This window comes from Pseudogymnoascus destructans (assembly GCF_001641265.1).
Source record: "Pseudogymnoascus destructans isolate 20631-21 unplaced genomic scaffold scaffold_25, whole genome shotgun sequence".
Taxonomy (NCBI): Eukaryota; Fungi; Ascomycota; class Leotiomycetes; order Thelebolales; family Thelebolaceae; genus Pseudogymnoascus; species Pseudogymnoascus destructans.
Window position 1 is genome coordinate 391,311 of NW_020167544.1, and position 25,853 is coordinate 417,163.

Sequence of the window (25,853 nt, forward strand, 5' to 3'; positions counted from 1 at the left end):
TTCCGTCATTGTAGTGTTAAATGCAGCGTGGAAGGCAGGAAAGAAGTCATCCTTTGTAATATGAGAAATATGAGCCTGCATCATATCTTCAATTTGCCGACCATAGGCCTGCTTTAACGGGCCGAAACAGCCAACATCAAGTGGCTGGAGTAGATGATAAGAGTGAGCAGGCATACAAAGCGTAATAATGTTGTGTTCCTTGCAGTACTCCTCAAACTCATCTGAGTGGTGGTGTTACGACGGAACAAGAAGGCTGGCCAACTACAGGACAGGAAGGAGGGAGGTCGCATGAGACCGGCCCTGGTACCTGGAGGGGCAGCGGGGAATAGTAGTTCTGAAAGTATCACGTGACGGACTCGCAGGATGATGAGAAGAGTCCTAAGAGTCCAGGACTCCGAGGACTCGAGTGAGTTCCCAGGAGTCCACTAGGCACGTGATGGACTCGCAGGATGATGAGAAGAGTCCTAAGAGTCCAGGACTCCGAGGACTCGAGTGAGTTCCCAAGAGTCCACTAGGCACGACGCCACTATATAAGTAGATAGTATTTCCTTAGATAGGAGCTTCGTGCTCAAGTCAATACAGTATTTGTTATATACTAGTAACGTGTTACTTGAAGCCTTTGTGTCTGATCCCCTGCCTCCTCTGATAAGTAAACCTTTACGCAAGAGAACCTCTGTGTCTTCTATCGTTTAGAAGTCAGCGTTACAGGTGGCTCTCATGACCATCAAGGACTAACAAGTGATAACCACCAACACTCCGGGCCTTTGTATGCTTCTCAAAGTGCTGAATCCAATCCATGCCTCTCTCGTTTGTAGTCCAGCCATTTTCAGTAACAGAAATCACCCAATCGCTTGAAAATCCACTATTCTCATACCAAGATGAAAGGTGGTTTTTGCCTGCAACAATGATAAATGGTGGTACTGCCCAACCTTGAGAACTAACGCCTTGGATTACTGTAACCCATTCCCGATTACCAGGCTGTACCTTCTTTGCTTTTGCCCGCCCGTCTGAGCTTGTTACAACCATAGCAGTTGAGATAACGCCCATCATAAACCCAGTCTCATCAAAGTTGTAGATATCTGCTTCATCGATACCATATTTCGCAATTGTGTTACGCACAAGCTCAAACCAGCCATTAATAACTTCTGGATCTTCGCACTTAGCCCTCTGGTAGTCGTATTTGCGCTGAAAGCGTGTCTGGAGCTCTACACGCCGCTTAACAAAGTTTGAAGCCCAACGCGACCCAACGCGTGACGCGTCGCGTGTTGCAAGTAGTCGACTTGCCATATCTTCAACAACAGACAGCCGAGGAGGAAACCCTTTGGCAGCTAGGTCGAGTATATACTGAACAAGGACGGACTCCTCTAGGTTAGTTAATTTCCGTGAGTTGGCTTGGATATCGCGTCGTGAAGGTACACCTTCTAGACGACGACCTAGCTTGCGGTGGTCCACAGAATAGATCCTAGCAGCAACTCGAAGGCGTAACTTTGGGTCGCTTTGCATAGCCTGGATAGCTAGCACTAATTGGCTTTCATCGTTTTTATGGGGCATGTTTTGTTGTTGAGGAATTTAACATTTAGTTGGGGGGTTTGGTCACCGCATCATTTTGGCGCTTTCGCTTGTTTGGCGCTTTCGCTATACATGTACGTTATAGCTTGTTCAACAGTGGTTTGTCCACCTACGAGCGAAGCGAGTAGGTGGCGAAAGCGAGTTGGGTATGCGAAAGCGAGTTTGGGTATGCATCAATATGATATACATATATATGAATCAACGAGGTAATAGCATAGTATTGATAGATAACTACCTGAACAGTATAAAATTAACAGAGCTATTTCCACTATCTAAACTTTGTACCGACTCATTTTCATCTTCGTCGTCGCTAGTCTTGTATGCCCGAGAAATCATAATCAACAGCGCCTCACCAATTCCCTAATTCCAAGCGCTATAAACCAGCCTTGGATACAATGGATATCCGCTGTTCACAAAGTCCCCCCAGAACTCAATGCTGTCTGGATACGATGGCGCAAACTATACCATAAGAACATCACTGATGGAGTTATCACAATTGCCCCCCCTAAGTCGAACCTCGAGCTCCTCCGAACCCCCATATGGTATCACCTACTATTAGGAAACCACTCTGGGGCAGGAGCGAGACGATGGGGTAGCGGCATCTGGAAAACACTTAGGGAATCAGGGGCCTCCATGTTCGGCGACATCTGGGATTTAGATATCAACCAGCCGATCACTCCACCCTCCCTTACACCGCAGAAGTCATCAGAAGCCCGCCGTGCAATAGAACGCCTCATTGCAGAAATGCCTCAAGCATTGAAGGCTGTCCTTCACACCACCGCCTTCTCAACCTACGATCCTTCAGACCCACCGCGGAATGAATACTTCGTACAATATGAGAAAACACTCACCCCCCTCTACAACCTAAAGTTTACCACAGCGTACAAAGTACTACGAATAAGAAGGCTCCAGAAAGTCACTTCTCAGAGGCTGCTACGAATGTCATCACGGCATACCGAGCATGCACAGGAATATCATATTCTGCCGCCACCCTCTGGAAATCCGTCCGCAACAGCCACAGCTATAATAAAGCTGGCGACCTCCTCTGGCGCCTCCTACATAGCAAAGTCCAAACTGGAAAATCTCTGGAATGGATCCCTGAATCACTTCAACTGTGCCCCATCCACCACTGCAATTTCACAGCCGATCATATCTGGATTTCCTGCACTGTGGCACAAGCCGTTTGGGCTATAGTGGCAACAATATGGCAGCAGGTCTCTGACCTCCCTGCCCTAATCCCTCGATCAATGAATGAACTCAAGGCCCTCATGGCCTTTGGGCCATCTCACGATCGCATCTCACGGCGCCAATGGCAATCCATCGGCCGCACAGCAATTTGGAGCTTGTGGAAAGCATACCTCTCACACTCCTTCGAAAAACCAATTTACCTCTGGACAGAAGGAAGCGCCTGCAAAGCCTACCACGCAATGATGCTCCAGCGCATCCTTTCGGAAAGGGTGCTAAGCACCAAAGAAATATACCGAAACGCTGTCTACAATGAGACCAGCTTTACAAAAGTCTGGAATGAGAACCCGCGAGATATCCGCATCCTTAAGGGACCGCAATGCCTCCACAATCTCCTGTAATGGTGGGTGCACCAGATGTGAGAATCTAGCCACCCAAGGAAAGGGATGATTTTATTAAGACAACACACTGTCTTAGGAAACAGAGCCAAAGGGTTGTAGCTTAGACTATTCCACAACGCAGCAATCAGGTGTGTGATGTAGTGAAGTGGTTCAGACAAGTTGCAACAAATGTTGAGTCTGGGAACTCAGGGGTAAGTCAGAGGTTAACACCTCACTGACTTTTCAGAAACAAGGAGTAACAAGATGAATGCTTGGAAGCTTGGAAAAGACGTGGAAGTATGTGATAGTCAATTTACTGTTGTTACGATTACAGCTCACAGCTTGTCACAGCTTGTTACGGTTGTTACAGTTGTTACAGTTGTTACGGTTGTTACGGTTGTTACGGTTATTACGGTTATTACAGTTGTTATGGGGATTACGGGTGTCACCTTAGCCACAAGGTTACAACCGTAGCTTACAGCTTGTTATGGATGTTATGGTTGTTACGGTTGTTACAGTTGTTACGGTTGTTACAGGTGCAGCCTTAGCCACCAAGGCTACAACCGCTAAGCGGACAACTGTATATTATGAGGAATAGCCTCACCTTCCTTCCTTCTTCTTTTTCTTCTCTCTTTAGATTTAATCTAGCTTATTATTCTCTGGACTGGCTTCTTGACCTCCATGACCATCGTAACATAATATTGAATCTCTCCTTTCTTTTGCTCTCTAAGCCTGAACCTTGATACTGAAATTCGAATTCCCTTCTTTAGAAACCCTACAACCATATCCTAAAGTCGATTCTAGAACACACTAGAACACCACAGACTTCATAGATCAGACCTTTCACAATGCTCCCTCAACAAGGAATATAGCTGTGAGGGAAGTGCGCTCCTCTCGAGTGGCTCTTATAGTCGACAAACTGTGCAATAGGGCCTTTGGCGATATGAGTCTAATCTACTGAATACGCATATGATTGTAGGTTATAGTTATGTGTCATAAAGGCAACTTCTAAAGGTCGTACGTCGCACATCTCCTCTCCACCACAGCTGATTGAATAGCATATGCATCATCTACGTTCCCTCATTCCATTCAGCTACTCATTTACAGCCCTGGGAGGGGGGGAGACTTTGTTACAGTTAGAGGAATACTGCATCACGCTCTTACAGGCACTAAAGTAGCAATAACATAAGACTTGACACATACGACCATAGACTCAAGAGAACTGGGCATCCCGTCCGCTCTGCCATACATAAACTTGAGATCGGTGGATTAGTAGTTGGGTGTGTGACCACAAGCGAATACCCACTGTTGTATGTTTTTTGTCTTTTTATTTATTTGCAGATTTATTTTGTCCTTGGTGTCCACACCTTTCTTTACCAGCAGGTTCAAGGCTTAATATGTTACGTACCACGATAAATATCATGTTCATTCAACATGGAGGAGCTGCATTAGGTGTATTCCTCTAGAGAAACTGAAAGAATAGCAAAGCTGCTATAGCACACACGGCTAAAGAAAAAGCCAAGATGGCTGACTGAAACCCAGAAGACTATGAGTCTATAAATGAGAAAACAACCTTAGCAGATGAGTCTGAGAAGAGAGATGAACTTTAAGATGACTTCCTCGAAGACTAACAGGATTTCAAGAGGATGGGCAAAACAGCTCAAGAAAGACACTAGTCTATACTATTAAATGGCCACTAGATGAGGACTTGGAATGTTAACACCTACACTGAATTCCAAAAGCTGTCACCTAGCAGCCAAGAGTACGCCTAGTCAATGTTGAAAGCCATTATAAAGGACTGCCTCATTGTCAGTCAAGCTTCTAATGCTACTATTGCAGAGTGAAATGATGCTATTCTACAGCTCTAAGAAGAAATTCAAGACAAGGATGAAAAGATTACTAAACTGCAAGGCATGTAAAAATATCTTGAGAATACAGCTCCTATTCGCAATGCAGCACCTCGCTAGTCTGCTCACATTCCGGATCCTCCTGTCCTTATGTATGGGATTGAACTAGCTTTGCTGCATTGTGGAATAGTCTAAGCTACGACCCTTTGGCTCTGTTTCCTAAGACAGTGTGTTGTCTTAGTAAATATCATCCCCTTCCTTGGGTGGCTAGATTCTCACATCTGGTGCACCCACCATTACAGTTGCCTTCATAAGTGAGTTGTCTACTAAAACAATATTTTACAAGCGAGTTGCTGTTATAGCTATGGTAACATGATGTCAGTTATAGGGCTAGCAGGGCTAGGCTTAGTAACGTGACCTAAGAAGTCACAAGGCTAGTGGGCTAGCTGTAGCATGACTAGGCTAGTGGATACAGTATTATCTCGTTAAGTTGATGTAATTGGTCATGTATAAATATATCAAGTTTAGTAATATCGAGTTAGAAAGTGATCTGAAGTAGACCTAAAGTAGCCCCTTAGCTAAACCATATATCTATCTAAAGTGCCTTAAACTAAGTCATTAGCCTGTTTGGCTACTAATTGCCTCTCTACGTGCTCTAAAGAGTGCAAAAATGATGCTAGATCCATGATGCTACTGATCTTAGATTCTAAGAACTTAATCAGAACTTAGAGGGCTTGTATAGCGTTCTGTGTAGTGAGCACAGGACGCTAGGGCTCCTCATCATCATCATCTTAAGCATCGGAAACCTGTATATATAGAGCCATCGCCTCCTGTAGAATTGTGTCCTCATCTAAGCCTCCCTCCACCTCTTGTATTCCCTCCTCTGCTAGATTCAAAAAGTTTGAAAGGTCCATAGCATCTAATATATAACCAGCTTGTTGTACTCAAGTATATAAGTTGTTTAGAACATGAAGTAGGTGTATAGGAAGCTGTATTAGGCATAAAAGAATCGTGCTTTTTCGAAAGCAATTGTAGATAGTCGTATTTGTAACGTCGTAATGCCATGATCAAATAAGCTAGCAAATTGCAAAGTGTATTGTCATTGTTTTGATTAGATCTAGGTTGTTGCTAAAAGATTCAAGCATGAACTCGAGCCATTGCTAATGATAATAGCTTTTTAAAGAGGCTATAATACCTTAATCAAGAGGTTGATATTGACTGGTCACATTTATAGGAAGCTAGATAATTTGTATGTTTAGAAGAGGAGGCGTTAATTCCACTGTAGCGATATAGACCAAGAAGTTATCCATTGTAAGCAGTATAGAATGTGACGTACCAATATGAGTATAGGAAGCATTTAGCTAATCTGCCATAACAAATTGATTCATCCAAGCCTTCTTATTCCACCTCTAAACCCCACCCATTGCCCCTACATCAACGTGTTGTAAAGCTTGAGTCTTTTTAGCCTTTCTAATAAACCAAAGAGGAAGTCGATCTGTTCTAGCAGCATTAACACAAATGGCTACTAATATGCGTGCTTTGTCCTTCTTCTGTCCTGGAATTGATCATGTTATAAAGCCCTTTAAAGGTCTCATCCTCTAGTAAAGCCTAGTCTCATCTATGTTGTAAATATTGTCCTCTAAAAACTCCCCTGTAATAGTTTGTATAGCCTTCATTTGTTCTTCTGTAGTGACACTAATAGATCCAGCTTCGCCGTGTAGAGTTCGATATAATATATTATGCCATTGTTGAAACTTTACAATTAAATCTGTAGCTAAATTCTAGCGTAGGTAGTCCACGGTATTGTGGTAGCTAATTCTAGATAATCTTCGCCTTTGATTGTAAGATTTCTATAGTTGTAATGCCACCACGCTGTTTAATAAGCCTCTGCTAGTCGTAAAGAGCAGCTTCTAATTTAGGCTAGGCGACAGCACAGCGATGCTAAGCCTTAGAGCTGTTTATTTCCAGAGTATTAGGGGTATCATCAAGGTCTGAAAATCGAGAGCTAAGGGATTTTAAGACTGTAGATTGGCTAAGTTGACGATTGTATTGCTCAAGGAACCACTGTATAGTGGCCTTTTGTGTAGGTTTTAGATGGTGAGATTAATGCTAGGTTCGGAGGGCTTTTTGCTGTTCGAGAGTCATAGAATAGAGCTTTTTCGAAGGCATTTTGAAGGTATTCTAAGAGTAGTCCAGTAATTAGTTTAAGTCGATAATTGGGAAAAGGGACTTAATATTGTGTATATCGTGATTTGTATGACGAATGGAAGGATCTGAAGAAACTTATCAAGTTATCTAGAAAATTGACTAATTGTGTATTGACTTAACGAGATAATACTGTAGTTGCAGAAACTATTGGATATTAGATAGTTAAGCTATCTATCAACTATCTAGATTATCCATAAGGCACAATGCTACTATATAAGTAGATAGTTTTCCCTTAAATACAAGCATCATGCTCAAGTTAATATAGTATTCTTTACAATACTATAACATGCTACTTAGAAAGCCTTTGTGTTTAATCCCCTACCTCCTCTGTTAAGTCAACCTTATGCAAGAAACCTCTATGTCTTCTATTGTTTAGAAGTTAGCATTACACTTTAAGCACCACTTCTATGAGGTACCAAAGCCACTACTACTATGACTGCTAAAACCACTACTACTACTAAAGCCACTACTACTACTAAAGCCATTACAACTACTAAAGCTACTATAACTGCCAAAACCACTACTACTGCTAAAGCTACAATATTAGCCTATATAGACAAGGATACTACAAGACAAGCAAGTGTTAGGGATAAGGAGGAGGCGCTATAGGACGTAGGAGGCACAAGGAGTCTAAAATCTAAAGCTAGATACAAAGTGAGATGTCTTAACATCTATAAGCTAGTACTACATACAAAGCAACATAGCTAGAGATGATACTAGATCAAATGTTAGAACAAAGGGGAAGGAAGCCACTAAACCTACCATCGAAGCCACACAGGCTCACCCCTCAGACAAGCTTAAGATTGCATTCCCTAATACCTTTCATAGGGATTGCAAGAAGCTTAAGAGTTTCCTTATCTAGATAGAGCTATGGATGGCGTTTAATGCCAAACACTTCACCTAAGGAGTAGAACAGGTCCTATAGGCTATGGCCCTCCTACGAGGACCAGCCTTAGAATGGATCTCTAATTACCTTGCCGACTTCATGAACCATTAAACGTCAGAAGGAAAATGCAACACCTAAGCCAGCTAAAGAACGAAGGAGATTTTTGTATCCTAGGCTAGATTCATTAGACAACTTAAAGCAAACTTTAGGGACATTGATGAATGACAGAATGTAGTTAGGGCACTCTAGTCTCTTAGGCAGAGAGGGTTAGCAGTTGTATACACCATTTCAACAGCATACAACACTCACCAACTAGGGAGAAGAGGCTATCTGTGACCAATTCTACACAGGTCTAAAGGACCATGTAAAGGATAAAATCTTAAGGTCTAACAAACTGGATGACCTTAGAGAGATGATTGAATTGGCTCAGAAGATCGACAATCGTCACTACAAATGGCAACTCGAGAAGAAAGGGGGACCACCTAGTCAACACTGGACTCAGAAGAGAAGACAAACAAAGAGTCATTGGCCCTAACCTATGGAACTCGATGCTACTTTCAAGCCTAATGGCAAACCCACAACCCTAACAAAGAGCAACAGCTTAAGGAATGGCTCTGCTTCAACTACAACAAGCCTAGACACATGGCATGAAATTGCAAACAATCAAAGAAAGGGAATGGCAGACGAAAGTATTGCAAACAGCTCAATGCCACTTAGCAAGGTTAGGGCGGGTATGATGCCCTACGAGGACAACTATGCACCACGTTAAAATGAAAAGAGAACTAGAGTGTTACTAGTTAGGATCTCAAGGAATTCTGCTCGTTGAATAGAGAAAACAAGAATGATGACAAGGAGCTCACTAGCTCTCAAAAGCACTAGTTACAAGCATTTGAGAAGAAAGCAAGTGAGACTCACTTTAAGGAACAGCTACTAGGAGTAGTAAGAACGTTTAAGGAAGCTATGCTCTAGGAGACAGTCGATTAAGGAATTCCTATGCCAAAGCCACTAACGAGCTGGCAAGGCACTACACAAGACTAGGAGGTTGCAGTTTGCCAATGAGGTGCCAACTAGAATACCCATACTAGCAGGAACCCCATAGAGCGAAATACACAGAGATGGAAGCCACAATTTAGCTAGAGTATAAACTCTGTGAATACAATGTCCGGGACGCTATTGCAGAATGGAGAATCTTCGACATATGCCACCCTAACAAAGAGATCTATAAGGCTTGACGAAACAGCCTGTTGTAAGTATTACAACAACTAGAACAAGAGGGAGAGTACAAAGTATCACAGCTTGTAGAAATCTAGACTACAAATGAGTACAATTCTGAGGAACCCATTCTAGAAGAGAAGGGGGAAACACGAGCATTAGAAGCACCTTCAAGAAAAACGAAGAAGAGAAGGAACACTAGTTCCACAACCATTAGAATATGGCGAATATGAGGGTTTTTCCTTAGACGATTCAAAAAACTAGGAGTCCTCAGCAGTAGGCCACTAGCGAGCGACATAAAGAGGCCCAGTACGAACTAGCTATGTGCCATAATGGGCAGCATGCAGCTATATGTGGTTGCTAAGATATAACAGCAACACCTCCGAGCTATGATAGACTTGGGAGTAACAGGCAACTTTATGACAAAGAAAGTAGCAGACACATATGGTTTCAGAACGCAACTAAAGACTGACCTATACCCATTAATGGTTGTAGATAGAGAGCCTATCTCAACTAACAACAGAATGGTGACCTACGAGACGGTCCTATTAGAAATTGTCATGCTACACAGACACAAGGAAATGATACAGTTTGATATCATACACATGGACAATCATACATACATCCTTAGTGTACTGTGGCTCAAGAAACACAACCCCTAGATCGACTAGAGGAAAGAGAAAGTTGTAATGAGCTAGTGTGTATGTGAACGAACGGACATGATGCAAGAAGGGGAGAGAAACTCCTAGGGCTGACGTGAGGCATGTGCAACCCCTACAGAGCCTAGTGACCTAGCCTAGGCACCCTCACCAATGAGTATACTAGTGGAGTATAAGGAATACAAGCAGTTATTCTAGGAGGCCCTAAGAAAGAGGCGCTTCCTAAGCACCAACCATGGGATCATGTGATACCTATTATAGAAGGAAAGAGTCTACCGTTTGGATCAATATATCAGATGTCAGTAGCAGAGCTAGACCTACTAAAGGAATACATTGACGAGAACCTCACGAAAAGGTTCATTCGACCATCGACATCGCTAGTAGGAAGTCCAATACTATTTGTGCCAAAGAAGGACAAGAAGCTAAGACTCTGCGTGGACGAATAATGTCACTATCAAAGATAGATATGCTTTACCTTTGATAAACAAACTACATGACCGGTTCTAGCGAGCCAAGATATTTACCAAGCTGGACCTTAAAGGCGCCTATAACCTCATTCAAATCAAGGAAGGGGATGAGTGGAAAACAGCATTCTACACCTGCTATGGCTTATTCGAATATTTGGTTATGTCATTTGGTCTAACAAATGCACTAGCATCCATGCACAGGCTCATGAATGCAGCCTATGAATACTTAGAAGTATTTGTTATTGTATACTTAGACGATATCTTAGTCTACTTAGGAGACCTAACGGAACATGTTGGTCATGTTAGGAAGGTATTACAAAAGCTAAAGGAGCATCGGTTACTCCTTAAGCTAGAAAAATGCGAATTCTATAAGAATCAAGTTGAATTCTTAGGCTACATCATCAGAATGCATGGCATCAAAATGGACTAAGAAAACGTCACAGCAGTGTTAGAATGGCCAACACTAACCACAGTTAAAGAAGTACAAGCCTTCTTAGGTTTCGCCAACTTCTACTAAAGGTTTATTATAGAATATTCCAAAGTCGCTCAACCACTTACAAAGCTTACAAGGAAAGGCCTCATGTTCAAATGGACAGACAAGGCAGAAGCTGCTTTCTAAGAACTCAAGACGAAGTTCATAGAAGCACCTATCTTAGCCACATTCAACCCTGAAAAGAAGATAGTCCTAGAGACAGACTCTTCTCATTTCGCGATTAGAGCATGTCTAAGTCAACTAGACAAAGACAGAAAGCTCAAACCAGTCGCATATTACTCTAGAAAACTGTCACCTATAGAGCTTAACAATGACATCTACGACAAGGAGCTAATAGCTATTGTCATTGCTTTTGAGTAGTGGTGAGTATATCTTGAAGGATCGACCTACCCTATGTAGGTATAGACGGATCATAAGAATCTCATATAGTTCAGTACGGTAAGGTTTTAAACCGCAGACAAGTCTAATGGGCAGAAACACTCATAGCCTACAACTTTATGATTACATATTGCAAGGGCTCTAAGAATGTAAGAGCTAACGCTCTTAGCAGAAGGACTGACTACATCAGCCCTAAAGAAGAAAGACCTAGAGCCATATTAAAGAAAACAGACGTAGGAATGCAATACAACAAGTTGCTAGCCACTATTGCTACTATAGAGAACTTAGAGTTAGAAGAAAGACTTAAGAAAGCTTATGTAACAGACGAATGTGTAAAGCGAGTCTTAATGAAAACCGAAGGCTACTTCACCATTAACGAACAAGGATTAATCCGATTCAAAGGATTAGTGTATGTCCTAAACAAAATGAGATGCCCGCTAGTGCAAGAACTGTCATGGTTCACCAAGGCATAGGTGTAACGCTGACTTCTAAACGATAGAAGACACAGAGGTTCTCTTGCGTAAAGGTTTACTTATCAGAGGAGGCAGGGGATCAGACACAAAGGCTTCAAGTAACACGTTACTAGTATATAACAAATACTGTATTGAGTTGAGCACGAAGCTCCTATCTAAGAACTAACTATCTACTTATATAGTGGCGTCGTGCCTAGTGGACTCCTGGGAACTCACTCGAGTCCTCGGAGTCCTGGACTCTTAGGATTCTTCTCATCATCCTGCGAGTCCGTCACGTGATACTTTCGGAACTACTATTCCCCGCTGCCCCTCCAGGTACCAGGGCCGGTCTCATGCGACCTCCCTCCTTCCTGTCCTGTAGTTGGCCAGCCTTCTTGTTCCGTCGTAACAATAGGGCGCCAGTTGGGTATTATGAATTAAACTCAATCTAGAGAAGGAAGGAAAGAGAAGAGGAGCACTCGAGCAGTGGCTTGATCTATATACAGCTATGTTGGAGTGAATTCTCAGAACTGGTCTCTTTAGCGAGACCAGTTCTGAGAATTCACTCCACAACAGAAAACTTCGCTCCAACCCCGGAAAGCTCCCCACACCCCTAAACCCCTACTGGAGCTGCAAGGCGCACTTGATATCGTAACAAGAACAAGGAATCCTTTAGAGCGGAGAACCACACCCAAAATGGGTGTGTTTCTCCGGTAGCCGAGTGATATCTCTTGACAGTATATAAGCTGGCTTCATAGTGTAGGATGTAGTATATAGAACAGAGTAAAATGATTCAATTAAACAGGCTATTCTAATGGGACTACGCATACTTTTATAGGCTCTAAATAACCCCTAATAACCCCCAAAACTTCCGAGTGAGGCGCCCCTTTCGGTGCAGAGCTTTCACCAGAATATAGAGCCCTAAAGAGGTTCTGTAAGAACCGTGGGTTGAGTCCCCTGGCTCTGTGAGAACCATGGGACAGCTCGGGTCCGCGGCGGAGATTCTCCGGTTTTCTAGAACCAGAACCACAGATTTTTTCTGACCCCCGGCCCGATTTCTAACACTCTCTCCTTCCTTAGTTGTAGTGCTCCGCGTCACGCCTAGTCGACTGTGTTCTATAAGCGGCCACGCCTGATGGTGCTAGGTTCTGGGATTATAATCAAGTTCTTCTCATTCCCTTTGATATCTTTAAGTCTGCTCGCTACAATCTATCTCACTCATTCAACCTTTAGACAGCAGAAATGAAGTCCGCTGCATTCGTACTCCAATACGCCGACATAATCCGATCAAAGTCGGCCCCCGCCTCGACAGGCTTTGTAAACCTCGACTGGATATGGGTAAAATAGAGGTTAAACATCCCATTGGGCAGTCTAGCGCAGCTGTAAACCAGTAAGTCCCCAGTTGCCAGCCCTTCCGCATTATATGCGTATATGGGCTATTCCCACCCTTAAGAGATCGCTCTTCGACTTCAAAGGCTTCCATAAATTCTGCATGCACGCTAGCGTACTCTTCGAGATCTTCCCCATCAAGGCCGTCAAGGGAACGACTAGTGGGCCAATATGGCGGGTGTAGCATCTCTATCGGCCGAGCGCACACCCACTCGAGGTCACTGATCAATGTGATGTTTCAATCAACGAAGATATTGCTCGGGTGAAGGTCGGTGAACACGAGAACAAATGGCCCAGCGTAGATCGCGGCTAGTAAATTGTCGAGAGAGACCTCGCATTATCATTAATGCTAAGGGTTACATTGTTACCACGGCCCTTTCGTGAATTCTCAATGACTGTTGCCTTAATTGCTAAATATATTTCTTAAATGTCTAATAATCTTGCATGACATTCCAAAGTTGTGGAAAGCAGCAACTATTTGACAAACTACAAAGGAGCTCGCACAGCCGATCTCGCTCGGGTTTCTCAGCAACCCAGTGTGTGTGAAACACCTCAACGTGCCCTTTAAGATGGCAGCCCCAGTCTTCCCAACGCCCAGGATTATTGGAACCAAGAGGCCGGAAATCTCCTACAAAGAATGCCCTGCCGCCCGCGTGATTGCCTTCAACGCTGCCAGGAAGGTGGCTATAGTTTATACAAAGCGAGAGAGATACTATAAGCTTCCCGGCGGCGGCATCGACAGCGGCGAGCAACATGAGATGGCCGCCTTGCGAGAAATGCAGGAGGAGACGGGCGGGATTGTCAAGATACGCAAAAATTTCGGATGTGTTGCCACGACTGAAGAATACCGCAATGACCTGCACCAAATGCCATAGTGCTACGTCGCCGACGTTGTGGACGACTCTGGCAGTCCCAGCCTCACGGAGGACGAGGTCAACGATGGACTTGGTCACTTATGGCTGTCGGTCGACGAGGCGAAGACCAAGATGGCTGGGGCAGAACCGAGGTCGGAATTAGGCCTCTATATCAAGGAGCGGGATATATACCTTCTTGGTGAAGCTATAAGACGCACGGAGGAGGAGATAGCTTGAAAGGAAGGGGTCCGTCCTTCGGTACTTGAGCTTCTTTGGTCAACTGATAGAGAAAAGATTACATGCGGTTAAAAATAACTTTATATTTATGATACTGCCTTGCATTTATAAAAAGTAACTGGAATATACCTGTTCCTAACATGACTATCAGCCCTCTGCAGGATTCCAGCACAGCCAATCACGTTCAATATCCCATCGACAAGTCTCCTGCAATCAACATTGACTTCAATAGCGACGAATACCTCTTGCGTTAGGACAGTGATTGGACGGAGACACCAGATTTAGCATCTTTTCCCAATCGTGAATAATGCAACAGTCACTCTCATACCGCATAGCGATCGCGTTAGAGAGTTATGGGCGACATCTCAGGTGCTTGCATACGGTGCGGACTCTCATATAAGGATCTTAGATTCTTACGCTGATGAATTCTCAGTTTGTAAGGTAGCAAATCAATGATCGCCAAAGACGCCTACCTAAAGGCGAATTCCCAATTCTCCAGCACTTAATCATTCAAAGATATTCCCGTTGTTCGTGTACACCAAGAGCCGTTGACTGACGAGCAAGGCATTTTTGCTTTAGAATGGAAAGACTAACTTATCCAAAATCGAAATGGGCAATGCGGCCGAATATATACCGGAGGTTTCAAAGGCATTCGAAGAAGTGCACCGGAGTGGTGTTGTGCATCACGACATCTCTCCAAGCAATATAATGCTGAACCAAAAGGGGCAGGTTACCATCATCGACTTCGGTCGGGCTGATATTAAGCTGGAGGTTCCTTCTATTAAAGCCGTGGGGAAGCCGGAGAAGAAAATTTACTCAGTTGAGTCTGACAATGTCTCTTTGGAAAGAGTCAATATATGTATCCACTTCAAAGATAACAGCTTCAAAGGCTCACTCATTAGGTATATTTCTTCGAAAAGGGCGCCTCAATTACTAGTATATGCTTATGCTCATCACGGAGTATATTAAGGAGAAATTGAGGCATGAAACATGGTTCGTGCATACCAACCCTACCCCATATCTATTGGTGCGAAAACTTCATCTCGAGCATTCTCGATTTGGACGTCTATACCTCTTGAACAACGACATATTGCGTTGGCACCTGTCCTCCACCCACGACCTGTGCCCCCTAAGCTCCTCGGCGCTCCGCAGGTCGTAGCTGCCCAGCAGCTGCACTGTTGCGATTAGGGTGGCCATTTGAAGTCGGTGGGGCTGCTCGCAGTAGTCGCTCCTGGTTGCTGCGTCCGGGGACGACGCACGACCCGCACGCCCGGCAGATCACGACCCGCTGCGCCGCATCGTACGAAAACATCGGAGTAGCGGAGGTGATTATCGCACGCACAGCGGAGGGCCTGTAAGGGTAGCTGCATATAAGGCTGGCCCGTCGGTCGTCCCAGCGGTCGTCAGGGGGAGGCTCGTCCTTCACCGGAAGCTGGCCAATGCGCGCACGGGATCTCGTCCTTCACCGAAAGAGCAGAGCGGCCTGAACTTCAGCATCCTCTTGTGAGGCTGCAGGAAGTGTTGTTCGAACAGGATGGCTGAGTTGACGTTTGCGTTTAGAAAAAATTCGAACGTCTGGGCTTAGTCGAAGCCCAATTTGAGGCGGTGTATCAACAAGGATGTCGGATGGAAGTGGAGGCTCATACGCCATGAAGTCGCCAGGCCCAGGAAGCTAACGGTCTGTTGTTACGCCGATGACATTGGAGCTGCGTATTTGCTCGATTTATCTAGCCTTGCACTCTGAATGTCTTCCCGCTTTGTCGTCATACCCCCTCTTGCTTTGCGTCTTTTAATCGCATGGCTCTTTTCCTGGTAAATTCTTTCCAATCAGAATCGTTTTTAACGCGCCAAGTCTCAAACTCCCTTTCCTTCTTAGCTTTTCTCTCGTCGCGAGCTTCCTTCAACCGAACTAGTGCATCATCTTCTCTCTCCGATATTTCCAGAGTCAGCACTCTTTCAACCTCCCTGATATTCTCGTTATCAAAACGCCTTTTATCGCTCGTATTTAAATTGAACAACAACTTCGGATTCCTCCAATCCGCACTCCATATAGCCTCAACTTCCCTCACTGTGACCTTACACTTCACTAATCCCCTGATGGCCCTCAATGTTCGCATTCCATTTGCGGCAAACAAATTGTTCTGCGGGTTCCTCGCACCCTTCATAGTCTCATCCATTACCATGACATCTAACCAACTCAAGCTCGTACACTTAGATAGTAGCTCGAAGGCCTCATTTCGCTGCGAGCCTTGATACGCAAAGGATATATTTTGAATGAACTTGCGGCAATCACCAATCATGTGAAGATAGGCATACATGTCCCATGTCGATTTAAACACGAAGTTGTTCGAGCCGAAATAAATAGGGAGAACTTCATCACGGACTCGAGTGCAAGTCCTCGCGATAGCAAGAGTCCGTTCATGTGGAAGAGAGAGAAAAGATATTTCCGATTGTTCCCTCGACTGGACATCGTTAAAAATTGCCATCACATTAGGACATAAGGCGTCGCGGGATACCAGGAGAAGGGTGTAGATAGCAATTCGAATTTCCGCAGGCAGCGTGAAGAGGCGTGAATCTGGCGGAGAAACCTGCGCAGCTTTTCCACGCTTCCGCAGTGAGAGGCCATTTTTGGACATTTCGAAATTCGGATAATTCAATCCACGTAATTTTGGTAGCCAAATGCCGAAATTTAGGTAGCTTTGAACGTTGGAGCCTGTTCAGGAACTCTCCTATTGATGCTCGCCAAAGTGACACGAGAGCATGTGATCGGATTAACTATTCATCCGTCGATACCACTGACAACTCGACAACAACTAGACAACGAAATCGAACTGGCCAATGGCCTCAACTTGAACAAATTCTCTACGACTTTTAGCGACGAATTGATAGCCGCGGTGGCTTTGTGTCACGATGCTCTCCAAGCCAATCACCTCAGGGCATTAGAAGCATTTAGAGGGCGAAATTGAGGCAATTCAGCTTAATTCCTTGGTTTAGGAGACATTAGATAGGTGGATTACATAATACTTGGCATTTCAATATAACGATATTTTCACTTTTACGATATTTACACGTGTCACCAATTGTATTGACTTAACGGGAGTTGACTGTACATATTTTGCTGTTGATCCGGGGAAAACCCATCACTCCTTTCTATTGACAGGTCTGAAGGCTTGACGAATCTGTTTTCATGGTCGTCGTGTCAGGGATCTAGACAATCTTGAACTTGCCATCCTTCCTGACTCTCAAAGCCGCCCGAGCATCTGGTCGTGGCTGCCTAACTTTGGCTCGCGTTTCTCGGTGCCACTACCCAGCGCAAGAGAAAAGTGCGGTGTTACTTCAGCTGGATGGTGCTATTATACAGGTCGCCGTGTTGATATTGGCTGCAGGGCGAACCACACAAGCAGCAAGGCTGCCTATTCTGTTCACTCACCGAGGTTGATACATAAATAGAAGGCTTCCTGTCCGAGAGCTCCGTTGACCAGTCTCGAAAACTTCCCCAATTACCTACTTCTTTATATTATCAACGCAACCCAGATATAACGCCTTTCATCCCTCTACCTAGAACTTCCACCCAGCTCACAATGTGCTTCATCTATACCACCACGACCAAGTACACTAAAGCTCCTTGCACCTATAAGTGCACCGAAGTGAAGACGAGAACAGAAACATGCGACGATGTTAAACAAGGGCGTCCATGCCAGGGCACTGAGACCTCTAATGCTGCATCAACTACGAAGCGCAGCAATTGTTCCTCCCATCACCCATGGTAAGTCTAGCTGAGATTGAATAAAACGGCCATACTAAATTTAACATTGATAGAAGATGAAAATAATGAAGCGCAAGAAACATAATATTTCTGTGGAATCACTGCTGTCATCGTTGTTGCATGGGAGCTATCAGTGTTAATTGAAGCACTCGTACCTGGCCATCTCAGTGGATGAAATTACTGACATTATATCGTTCTACAGAACTCAACGCTGGATTCCTTCTCTTTCAATAGCGCTTAAAATAGCTTTGAATGACATGAATTTACCATTCCAGCAATCCCTGATAATAGGGCCGAAACCTATACCTTCGGTCGCGGGAAATTCGCCTCGAATGAATTGAAGTTTCACACTCTCATCATCTAACTGCGGGTATGGAGCTTCCCCAGTGATGATCTCGTAGCATATTGAGCCAAAGGCGAAGATATCATCTGCAGGATTGAAAACTAACTCGTTGAAATCGTCAACAGCTCGTCGATACCTCAATGGCTGGATGGCCAGATCAGTTGAGGGGGCTTCGTAATTGTGAGAACTGGCGAAATCACAGATTTTGATGTTATAGTGATCGTCTATCAGAAAATTTTCTAGCTTGCTGTCGCAATGAGATATCTTGTGTGTGTGTAGCAAGCTGAAAGATTCGGCGATCTGGGCGACCCACAGATGCTTGCGATGTTGCGTAATTTCAGGTTGAGACTCGATAAAGCGAGCCAGATCTCCATTCTTCATCCAGTCCATGATGATACAATCATCTTCGATATGGTAAATTGATAAAAGTCGCGGGTGGCTTCCAAGGATTTGATAGATGGTCCGTTCATTGAGTAGATCCTCTGAGGATTCAAATCGCTTTTCAACCTTGTTTTCATCCGCTAGACGGGAAACGACGCTTGAGGTTCCAATTCCAACTATGCTGTGGAATGTTAGCACTTGCCAATATGCTCTTATATAACCAATGAACCTACGTCCTTGGTTTAATGTTGCGATGTGGTGGTATTTTGGTCGTCTTAGAAATACATGTTGTGCTGGAGTGTACAATTAATATAATGCGTTGAGGCGCAAGGTTGTTAGGATATACATACGACGTTGAAGGTTGGAGGTCGTCTATCTTCAGTTTGATCTGGTCTGCTGGAGGATTTTCATCGCTGACCTTGTGACCAGTCTCAATGTCCTGTTTTATCGAAAGTGTATCCGTCTGCCATGACACCGTACTAATTAACCAAACGAGAAGATCCACAGGCAGCTTCCACAACATCGTCCATCGCGGCCACCAAGACATCCAGCGATGGGCACGTATTGCGACGGTTGTAGAGAGGTAAAAGGTCTTGTCGAATTGAGTCTGGGCTAAAGGAGCGTGTCTGCAGACGGGAAGTTTGATTCATGAACGCCTGGTTTGATAAAAGAGGGCTGATGGTAATCCAAGTGTGGCGAAGATAATAGAGAAGTGTAGAATCAATTGATGTTTGAATGCGCGGGACATGTGGGTGGTGAGCTGAGGCGAGTGTTGGAGGTAATTGCGGAATACGGGGAACTACACGCAAATTTGTGTGGTAATCTCCGACTACCATAATCAATCCTTCGGGCAACGGAGCAGAAGCTTCACGGTAGAATACAGCAAATATAGTATATAACGTGGTTTATCAGTACGTCGGACATATCAGTACCTCGGACACTTTTCCCGAATTTCCTACCCTCTAACTTCACAACGCGTTTTTTCCACCTTTTATTATGTCAGTGATTACCCAAGAAGCAAAAATCATTCTAGCTATCGAGGCTATCCGAACATCAAAAATCTAAGTCGTCGGAAGGCTGCTAAGCTCTATGAAGTACCTCATTCTACACTCTGCGACAGAATGAACGGCCGAACTACTGTCTACGAACGCCGGCCTGCAATGATGAAATTAACTATACTAGAAGAGGAGGTGGTTATTCAGAATATACTTGATATGGATTCAAGAGGATTTGCACCCCGGCTTGCTGGTGTAGAAGATATGGCAAATTTTATACTCGAATCGCGTGGAGGGAGGCGCGTCGGGAAGCTCTGGGCCCACCGATTTGTACAACGACGTCCAGAATTAAAGACGCGTTTTAATCGCGTTTACGACTTCCAAAGGGCCTTGTGCGAAGATCCTGAACTAATTGGCGCGTGGTTTCGACTAGTGGAAAATATGAGGGCAAAATATGGTGTTTTGGACTGCGACTTCTATAACTTTGACGAACCTGGGTTTATGATGGGTGTGATTTGCCCTGCAATGGTTGTTACCCATGCAGATCGACTTGGCAGAGGTAAGGCAGTTCAGCCAGGGAATCGGGAATGGGCTACAGCGATTGCTTGTATCAACAGTGACGGCTGGAGTATTCCTCCATTTTTGGTAGTTAAAGGCAAGAATCATCTTGCAAATTGGTATACAGACGGCGGCCTTCCACACAACTGGGTTGTTAAACCGACAAGCAATGGATGGACAAACAATGAGATGGGTCTAGAATGGTTGAAACACTTCGACAAACATACTGCTGTTCGTGCAAGGGGTCCATATCGAATGCTGGTGTTATGTCATACTGACATTCATTGCACTCAGTTTGCTATCAAACTCAAGAGCAAACTTAGAAATCTCCTCCTCAAACCTACAAGTCAACATACATATCTTGGCTTATCACACCAACAACAGAAGCAATACTACTCAACGATTGCTGCAAACTCTTCTACTACATCTGTTTATGCTACATACATCACGGCATATCATTTGGACACTCATTGAACAAGTTATTAAGAAAATCTCCTCCTTAAGGGGGTGGGCCAATACTACCACATGGCATATCTCTACCAACTAGAGGCCTAGGAACATGAACGATAGCTCTAGAAGCTTCTACAACCCTCTATGATTCATTACAGTAAATCGACTATCACATACTTCCATGTCTTTTACAAGCTTCCAAGCATTCATCTTGTTACTCCTTGTTTCTGAAAAGTCAGTGAGGTGTTAACCTCTGACTTACCCCTGAGTTCCCAGACTCAACATTTGTTGCAACTTGTCTGAACCACTTCACTACATCACACACCTGATTGCTGCGTTGTGGAATAGTCTAAGCTACAACCCTTTGGCTCTGTTTCCTAAGACAGTGTGTTGTCTTAGTAAAATCATCCCTTCCTTGGGTGGCTAGATTCTCACATCTGGTGCACCCATCATTACATGTTAGACGGGCACGAGAGTCATGAATCGGCCGAGTTCCAAGAGTACTGCAAGGCACACAACATTATAACTCTTGGACTACCTCCCCACTCGTCTCATTTAACTCAGCCACTTGATGTCGGGTGCTTTAGTGTGTTGAAGCGGGCATATGGTCGGCAGATTGAGACCTTCATTAAGGCTCATATCAACCACATTACCAAGGTCGAGTTCTTTCTCGCCTTTAGAGCAGCATATCTGGAATCCATGACAGCCCAAAACGCCCAGTCCGGGTTCCGCGGAGCTGGCTTAGTGCCTTTCGACCCGCAAGAAGTGCTTTCAAAGCTTGACGTGAGGTTACGGACTCCAACTCCCTCTAGACCCTCTACTGCCAACACCAACCCTTGGGTCTCCCAGACCCCTTCCAACCCAACTGAAGCTCTTTCACAAACAACCCTCGTTCGAAATCGAATTGCCCGTCACCAAGGAAGCTCGCCAACTCCACTCTTCGGGACAGTTATTGCATTGGCAAAGGGTACGGAGCGACTAGCACATGAGAACACCCTTCTGTCTGCTGAGGTACATACCCTTCGAGCAGCCAACGAAGCCCTTAGCAAACGCCGCAGGGCTAAAAAGGCTCGTGTCCGTGAAGGAGTGCACTTATAGTAGAGGATGCACAGGCTATTATCGCACAGAAGGATGTGGATGAGCAGGTACGACGCGACGTACGTGCAGTTGGGGGTAGTTGCAAGGAGGGGCAACCGTCTAGGCGATGCTGTGGGATCTGTGGAAAAGCTGGTCATAATGCGCGAACTTGTCAAGAAGCTATAGATATGTCTAGTTCATCTGATTCCGCTTAGTTATAGTTAATTTAATATGTTATGGTTGATTTATTGATATTCAAAGTAGAATGCCAATGAAAAGTGTCCGAGGTACTGATATGTCCGACGTACTGATAAACCACGTTAGATCAATTGAATTACTACCTAATCTACGGGCCTACGTACGCTACTTGTAGGCCTGGGGGAAACCCCCGAAACCCTGACAAGCTGAGCTTTCCGGGCTCAGCTGGGCTTGGGTCAGTGGCTCCCAATAGTATGGCGCCACTGTCTCACCCGTAAATCAGCCGGGAAGCTGGACGGTCTCACGGGGATTACCCGTCATTTTGGGCGTAAAAGCCCACGGTATCCCACGGGAATGTCCGTTTTCCCCAACAGCGAGGCTGTTCGGTTTAGATCACGTGATGCAGTTCCTGGCGGTGGAAAGGGGTTATCACCACCACCCGAAGAAGCAAGCCTCGCTGGAGTTGAGGTCGCCTCTGCCAGCGAGACGTCCTGGGTCGCGGCCGTTGATACCGCTGACGACGTTAAAGCGGATTGGATTGGCGGAACCCAGGATAGGAGCGTAGCCTCGATAATGGACTCAGGCTGCTCGTGAGTCTTCTGTGATTTCCCTAACAAGACGCTGGAATGGGAGCTAGTATCAAGTTGCTGTCTTCTGATATCGCGGAGAGCCTTGGTGCCTATATGTTTATTAGAGAGTTCTGGTAATCCTCTGGTAATCCTCTGGTAATCCTCTTACTAGACTTTGTGCAGCGCGTGGCCTTCTGAGCATGATTGTTGCTAGCTTGAGATGAGCAAACTGGAGCTTTTCTTGCTGTGCCCACAGCCTTTTCCTGTCCCTTTCCGCCAAGCCCAGAGCCAGCCCGTAATCCAAGTGGCATCCTTGGTGCTATGCCGCCAGTTGATCTCCTAGCAGTTTGCTTGGTACGAGTCATTTGCTAATATCAAGGTGAGTTAGTAAAGTAAACACAAGATAAAGAAGTAGATCAAAAGATATGTGTACTTACAGTGAGTTTGTAGAAAGAATATTGTAGAAGAAGAGTATAGTAAAGAGGTAGAGGTTGAAAGGTATGTGTTTTATATGAAGGTGCGCATTGTGGTGTTGTTTTTGGAACAGTAATTCTTTGTAGGTGAATATTCCTTCACAAATATTTTTGTTTGCAACTTTAAAATAACCACGACCTTAGAACCACCTTCCTTGGTTACTCTCCGATCTACACATTCTTCTTCCCTTTTGAGCCTTTACCTCTTCTCTAGGACTTCAACTAAGTTTATTATCTTGATTCTATAGCCAGAACTTCTGGAGATCTCTGCTAATCACGTGTTTAGTTAGTATGGCGAAACTCAAGGCACATGAAGAACTCTCCACTAATGCGAATACTATCAAAGCTCGCAACTGCGTCTCCAACCTTACTGAAGATGAGAAGGCTGTTCACTTAGCACTCAAGGCTGACCATGCTGATCTGAGCTACTACTTAAAGAAGTTATATAAGTCTGCAAAGTGTAAGGATGCCTCCTTACCTAGATACTCGAAGAACCCGCCTCAGAGCTGTTACGGTCACCACAAGCATGAAATCCGACTCGGTGTGGTTTCGGACCAGTAGAGGAGGACATAGCGAGTTACACTATAGTGGGGGACGGTAAGGGTGTAGGGTTCAGGGTCGATGCGGACCTGTTGCGGTGGAAGGTTCAGGGCTAGGGTTGGGATAACCGAGTCGGGCCCGTTTCGGGTACTTAAGGAAACAAACTTAACGGGGTTCCCCCTTCATCTTTTTTGTATCCTTCGTAGTAGACCTACAGGATAGCATCCTTTTAGCCTCCAACTCGCACTCTCATATGCTATTACTGTGAGCTGGGTGCCCTGTGTCATTACACAAAGTATATCGCTGCCTCTACTGAAGACAAGACACGTCTACAGAATGAATTGAAGGTTGAGCGTATTTGTGTTCGGTAAGTCCCTTCTGGTAATCTCTGGTAGCCTCAATCTAACTATAAACAGGACTGAGAAGGGTACCCATGCATCTTGCATTGCGAATCAGAAAGTCAAGAATATTAGCGCCTCTTCTTCTCCACAAGCCCCACCATCTACTCCGCCCAAACAACTTCTGTCTGAGCTTGCTGCATTTGAGGGTATCTCAAGTATTCCAATCGATGACAATCATAACAGCGAATGGGAGGATACTGAGGTTGAAGACGATTTGGAGTTGGAGCTTATGTTACAGCGCGAGATATTTTAAATGACGAGGCTGTTCTACCAGATGAGCTTTCCGATGAAGAGATCACTAGCACCCAGGCTCTCTTAACTCAAGCGCACATTGATGTATGCTACCTCATAATCTGGTAATCTTCTGGTGATACTAATAGTTGATAGGCCCATGAAGAGTCCAATTTCCGCAAGTGGCAACATTTCTGGGATAGCTGTATCCACTCATATACGAGAAAGGCTGGAAAGCTGAGAAAGAAGCCTGAGCGTCTCTTTGAGTATATGCCGTGGATTGATGTAGAGGAAGGGTACGTCTCTGATCATCCTAGCAATCTTCTGGCAATACTAATTGTTTATTATAGCACTTTTCACGAGGTTATCCCACCACATAAATATTTCTGTTTGTACGAGCAGGCAGTTTGGAAAGTGGGCCTAATTACCAGGACCTGTGCAGTGGTACCCAAAGTCTTACAATCTTGTCGACAATGGATGGTTGCAAATATCCACTCATAGTTCTAGCTTCAAAGAGGCGTTCTTACTTGTCTACTCTAAGAAGTTTGATAAGGAAAAGTGGGCTAAGGTATCAGCTGCACAGGATATGTTGTTCCTGGAGCTAGAGTAGAGGAGAACTTGAGTTGCTAAAGTTATAGCGCTGGAGTACCTTTCGCGTTGGAAAACCAGGTATTTAAGTACTTCATCGTAGCCAGACTTCTGGTAACCTTCTGATAATCGAGCAATTTGCCAAATGCCATCTCAATACTCAGAGTTGTTTGATTCTGACAGTATTCTCAGACTCTTTTCCGTCTTCTCAACGACTATCCTCATTAAATTAAGTCTGTAAGGACACAGGGCACCCAGCTCACAGTAATAGCATATGAGAGTGCGAGTCAGAGGCTAAACGGATGCTATCCTATAGGTCTACTACGAAGGATACAAAAAAGATGAAGAGAGGAACCCCCGTTGGGTCAATCTCCTTAAGTACCCGAAACGGGTCCGACTCAGCTAACCTGCCTTAACTCTTATCATGTGACCGTAACCTGCCCGACTCAGATCCTTTCCATCACTGAGGGACAGGCATCCTTACAAAGTCCCTGCAGGCCTTGAATATATTGGCAAGTTAAACCAATTCGTCAAATGGACTAAGGATACACACGATATATTCATTGAGTGGTGGAAGCTATCACGATGGTATGAACAACACTCAGATCATACTACAAAACTCCTTATGAAGATTGCATGGGATTCAACCAACTGGAGTTCTCAATACTGGAGAAGTTATCACCAAGGAGCAGACCGGCTTTCTGGAGAACCATGTGTTATTTGTACTTATTGTTCGAAGGCCCTTACGCATCCTGCAATCAAGTCTGCTGGCCCAAAGTCTATGGCAACACATCTTGCATCAGACATTTGCAAAAAGAAGTCACAGATGGGAAGGATAGTCTCTATCAAATGCGAATCAATCAAATGCAACCTCAACAAGTAAGGATTACCAGATTATTACCAGAATTATGTAACGTACATGTATAGCGAAAGCGCCAAACAAGCGAAAGCGCCAAAATTATCTACCCTCACGACAAACATTGCGATAAATCTACCACAACATTAGAAATCAATTGAAACTACTCGGAGTCCTCTTCCTCAGAGGTGTCTATTACAATCTGACACGT

At 44.6% G+C, this 25,853-nt stretch overlaps 5 protein-coding genes across 5 annotated transcripts; 2 read left to right on the plus strand and 3 right to left on the minus strand.

Moving 5' to 3' along the window:
• Positions 1-12,978: 12,978 nt before the first annotated feature.
• VC83_08214 (uncharacterized protein) lies at positions 12,979-14,216 on the plus strand (the record flags this gene model as incomplete). The annotated part of the gene is made up of 3 exons (XM_024471770.1): positions 12,979-13,074; positions 13,620-13,925; positions 14,001-14,216. 3 exons carry the CDS (start codon positions 12,979-12,981, stop codon positions 14,214-14,216), a joined length of 618 nt encoding a protein of 205 aa, XP_024320575.1.
• Positions 14,217-15,345: 1,129 nt separating this feature from the next.
• Positions 15,346-16,852, minus strand: VC83_08215 (uncharacterized protein; the record flags this gene model as incomplete). The annotated part of the gene is made up of 3 exons (XM_024471771.1): positions 15,346-15,648; positions 15,706-15,888; positions 15,986-16,852. 3 exons carry the CDS (start codon positions 16,850-16,852, stop codon positions 15,346-15,348), a joined length of 1,353 nt encoding a protein of 450 aa, XP_024320576.1.
• Positions 16,853-17,292: 440 nt separating this feature from the next.
• On the minus strand, positions 17,293-19,590 carry VC83_08216 (uncharacterized protein). The gene is made up of 4 exons (XM_024471772.1): positions 19,057-19,590; positions 18,940-18,999; positions 18,168-18,887; positions 17,293-18,109 (listed from the first exon to the last, which is right to left on the minus strand). Exons 1-3 carry the CDS (start codon positions 19,251-19,253, stop codon positions 18,188-18,190), a joined length of 957 nt encoding a protein of 318 aa, XP_024320577.1. The 5' UTR covers positions 19,254-19,590; the 3' UTR covers positions 17,293-18,109; positions 18,168-18,187.
• A 2,476-nt stretch (positions 19,591-22,066) lies between these two features.
• On the minus strand, positions 22,067-22,864 carry VC83_08217 (uncharacterized protein; the record flags this gene model as incomplete). Its single annotated transcript, XM_024471773.1, has 3 exons — positions 22,067-22,093; positions 22,149-22,663; positions 22,723-22,864. 2 exons carry the CDS (start codon positions 22,862-22,864, stop codon positions 22,302-22,304), a joined length of 504 nt encoding a protein of 167 aa, XP_024320565.1. The 3' UTR covers positions 22,067-22,093; positions 22,149-22,301.
• A 453-nt stretch (positions 22,865-23,317) lies between these two features.
• On the plus strand, positions 23,318-24,808 carry VC83_08218 (uncharacterized protein; the record flags this gene model as incomplete). Its single annotated transcript, XM_024471774.1, has 6 exons — positions 23,318-23,486; positions 23,885-23,933; positions 23,983-24,113; positions 24,206-24,303; positions 24,355-24,494; positions 24,706-24,808. The coding sequence occupies 6 exons, from the start codon at positions 23,318-23,320 to the stop codon at positions 24,806-24,808; spliced, it is 690 nt and encodes a 229-aa protein (XP_024320566.1).
• Between the last annotated feature and the right edge of the window lie 1,045 nt (positions 24,809-25,853).

What these genes read in the sequence shown, in the direction of transcription:
- VC83_08216 (XM_024471772.1), bottom strand. Translation starts at nt 19,253, where the DNA reads ATGTCTTGGTGGCCGCGATGGACGATGTTGTGGAAGCTGCCTGTGGAT. An exon ending in GACCTCCAACCTTCAACGTC is followed by an intron (nt 19,000 to 19,056) that starts GTATGTATATCC and finishes TGTACACTCCAG; the next exon opens with CACAACATGTATTTCTAAGA. An exon ending in CGCAACATTAAACCAAGGAC is followed by an intron (nt 18,888 to 18,939) that starts GTAGGTTCATTG and finishes AACATTCCACAG; the next exon opens with CATAGTTGGAATTGGAACCT.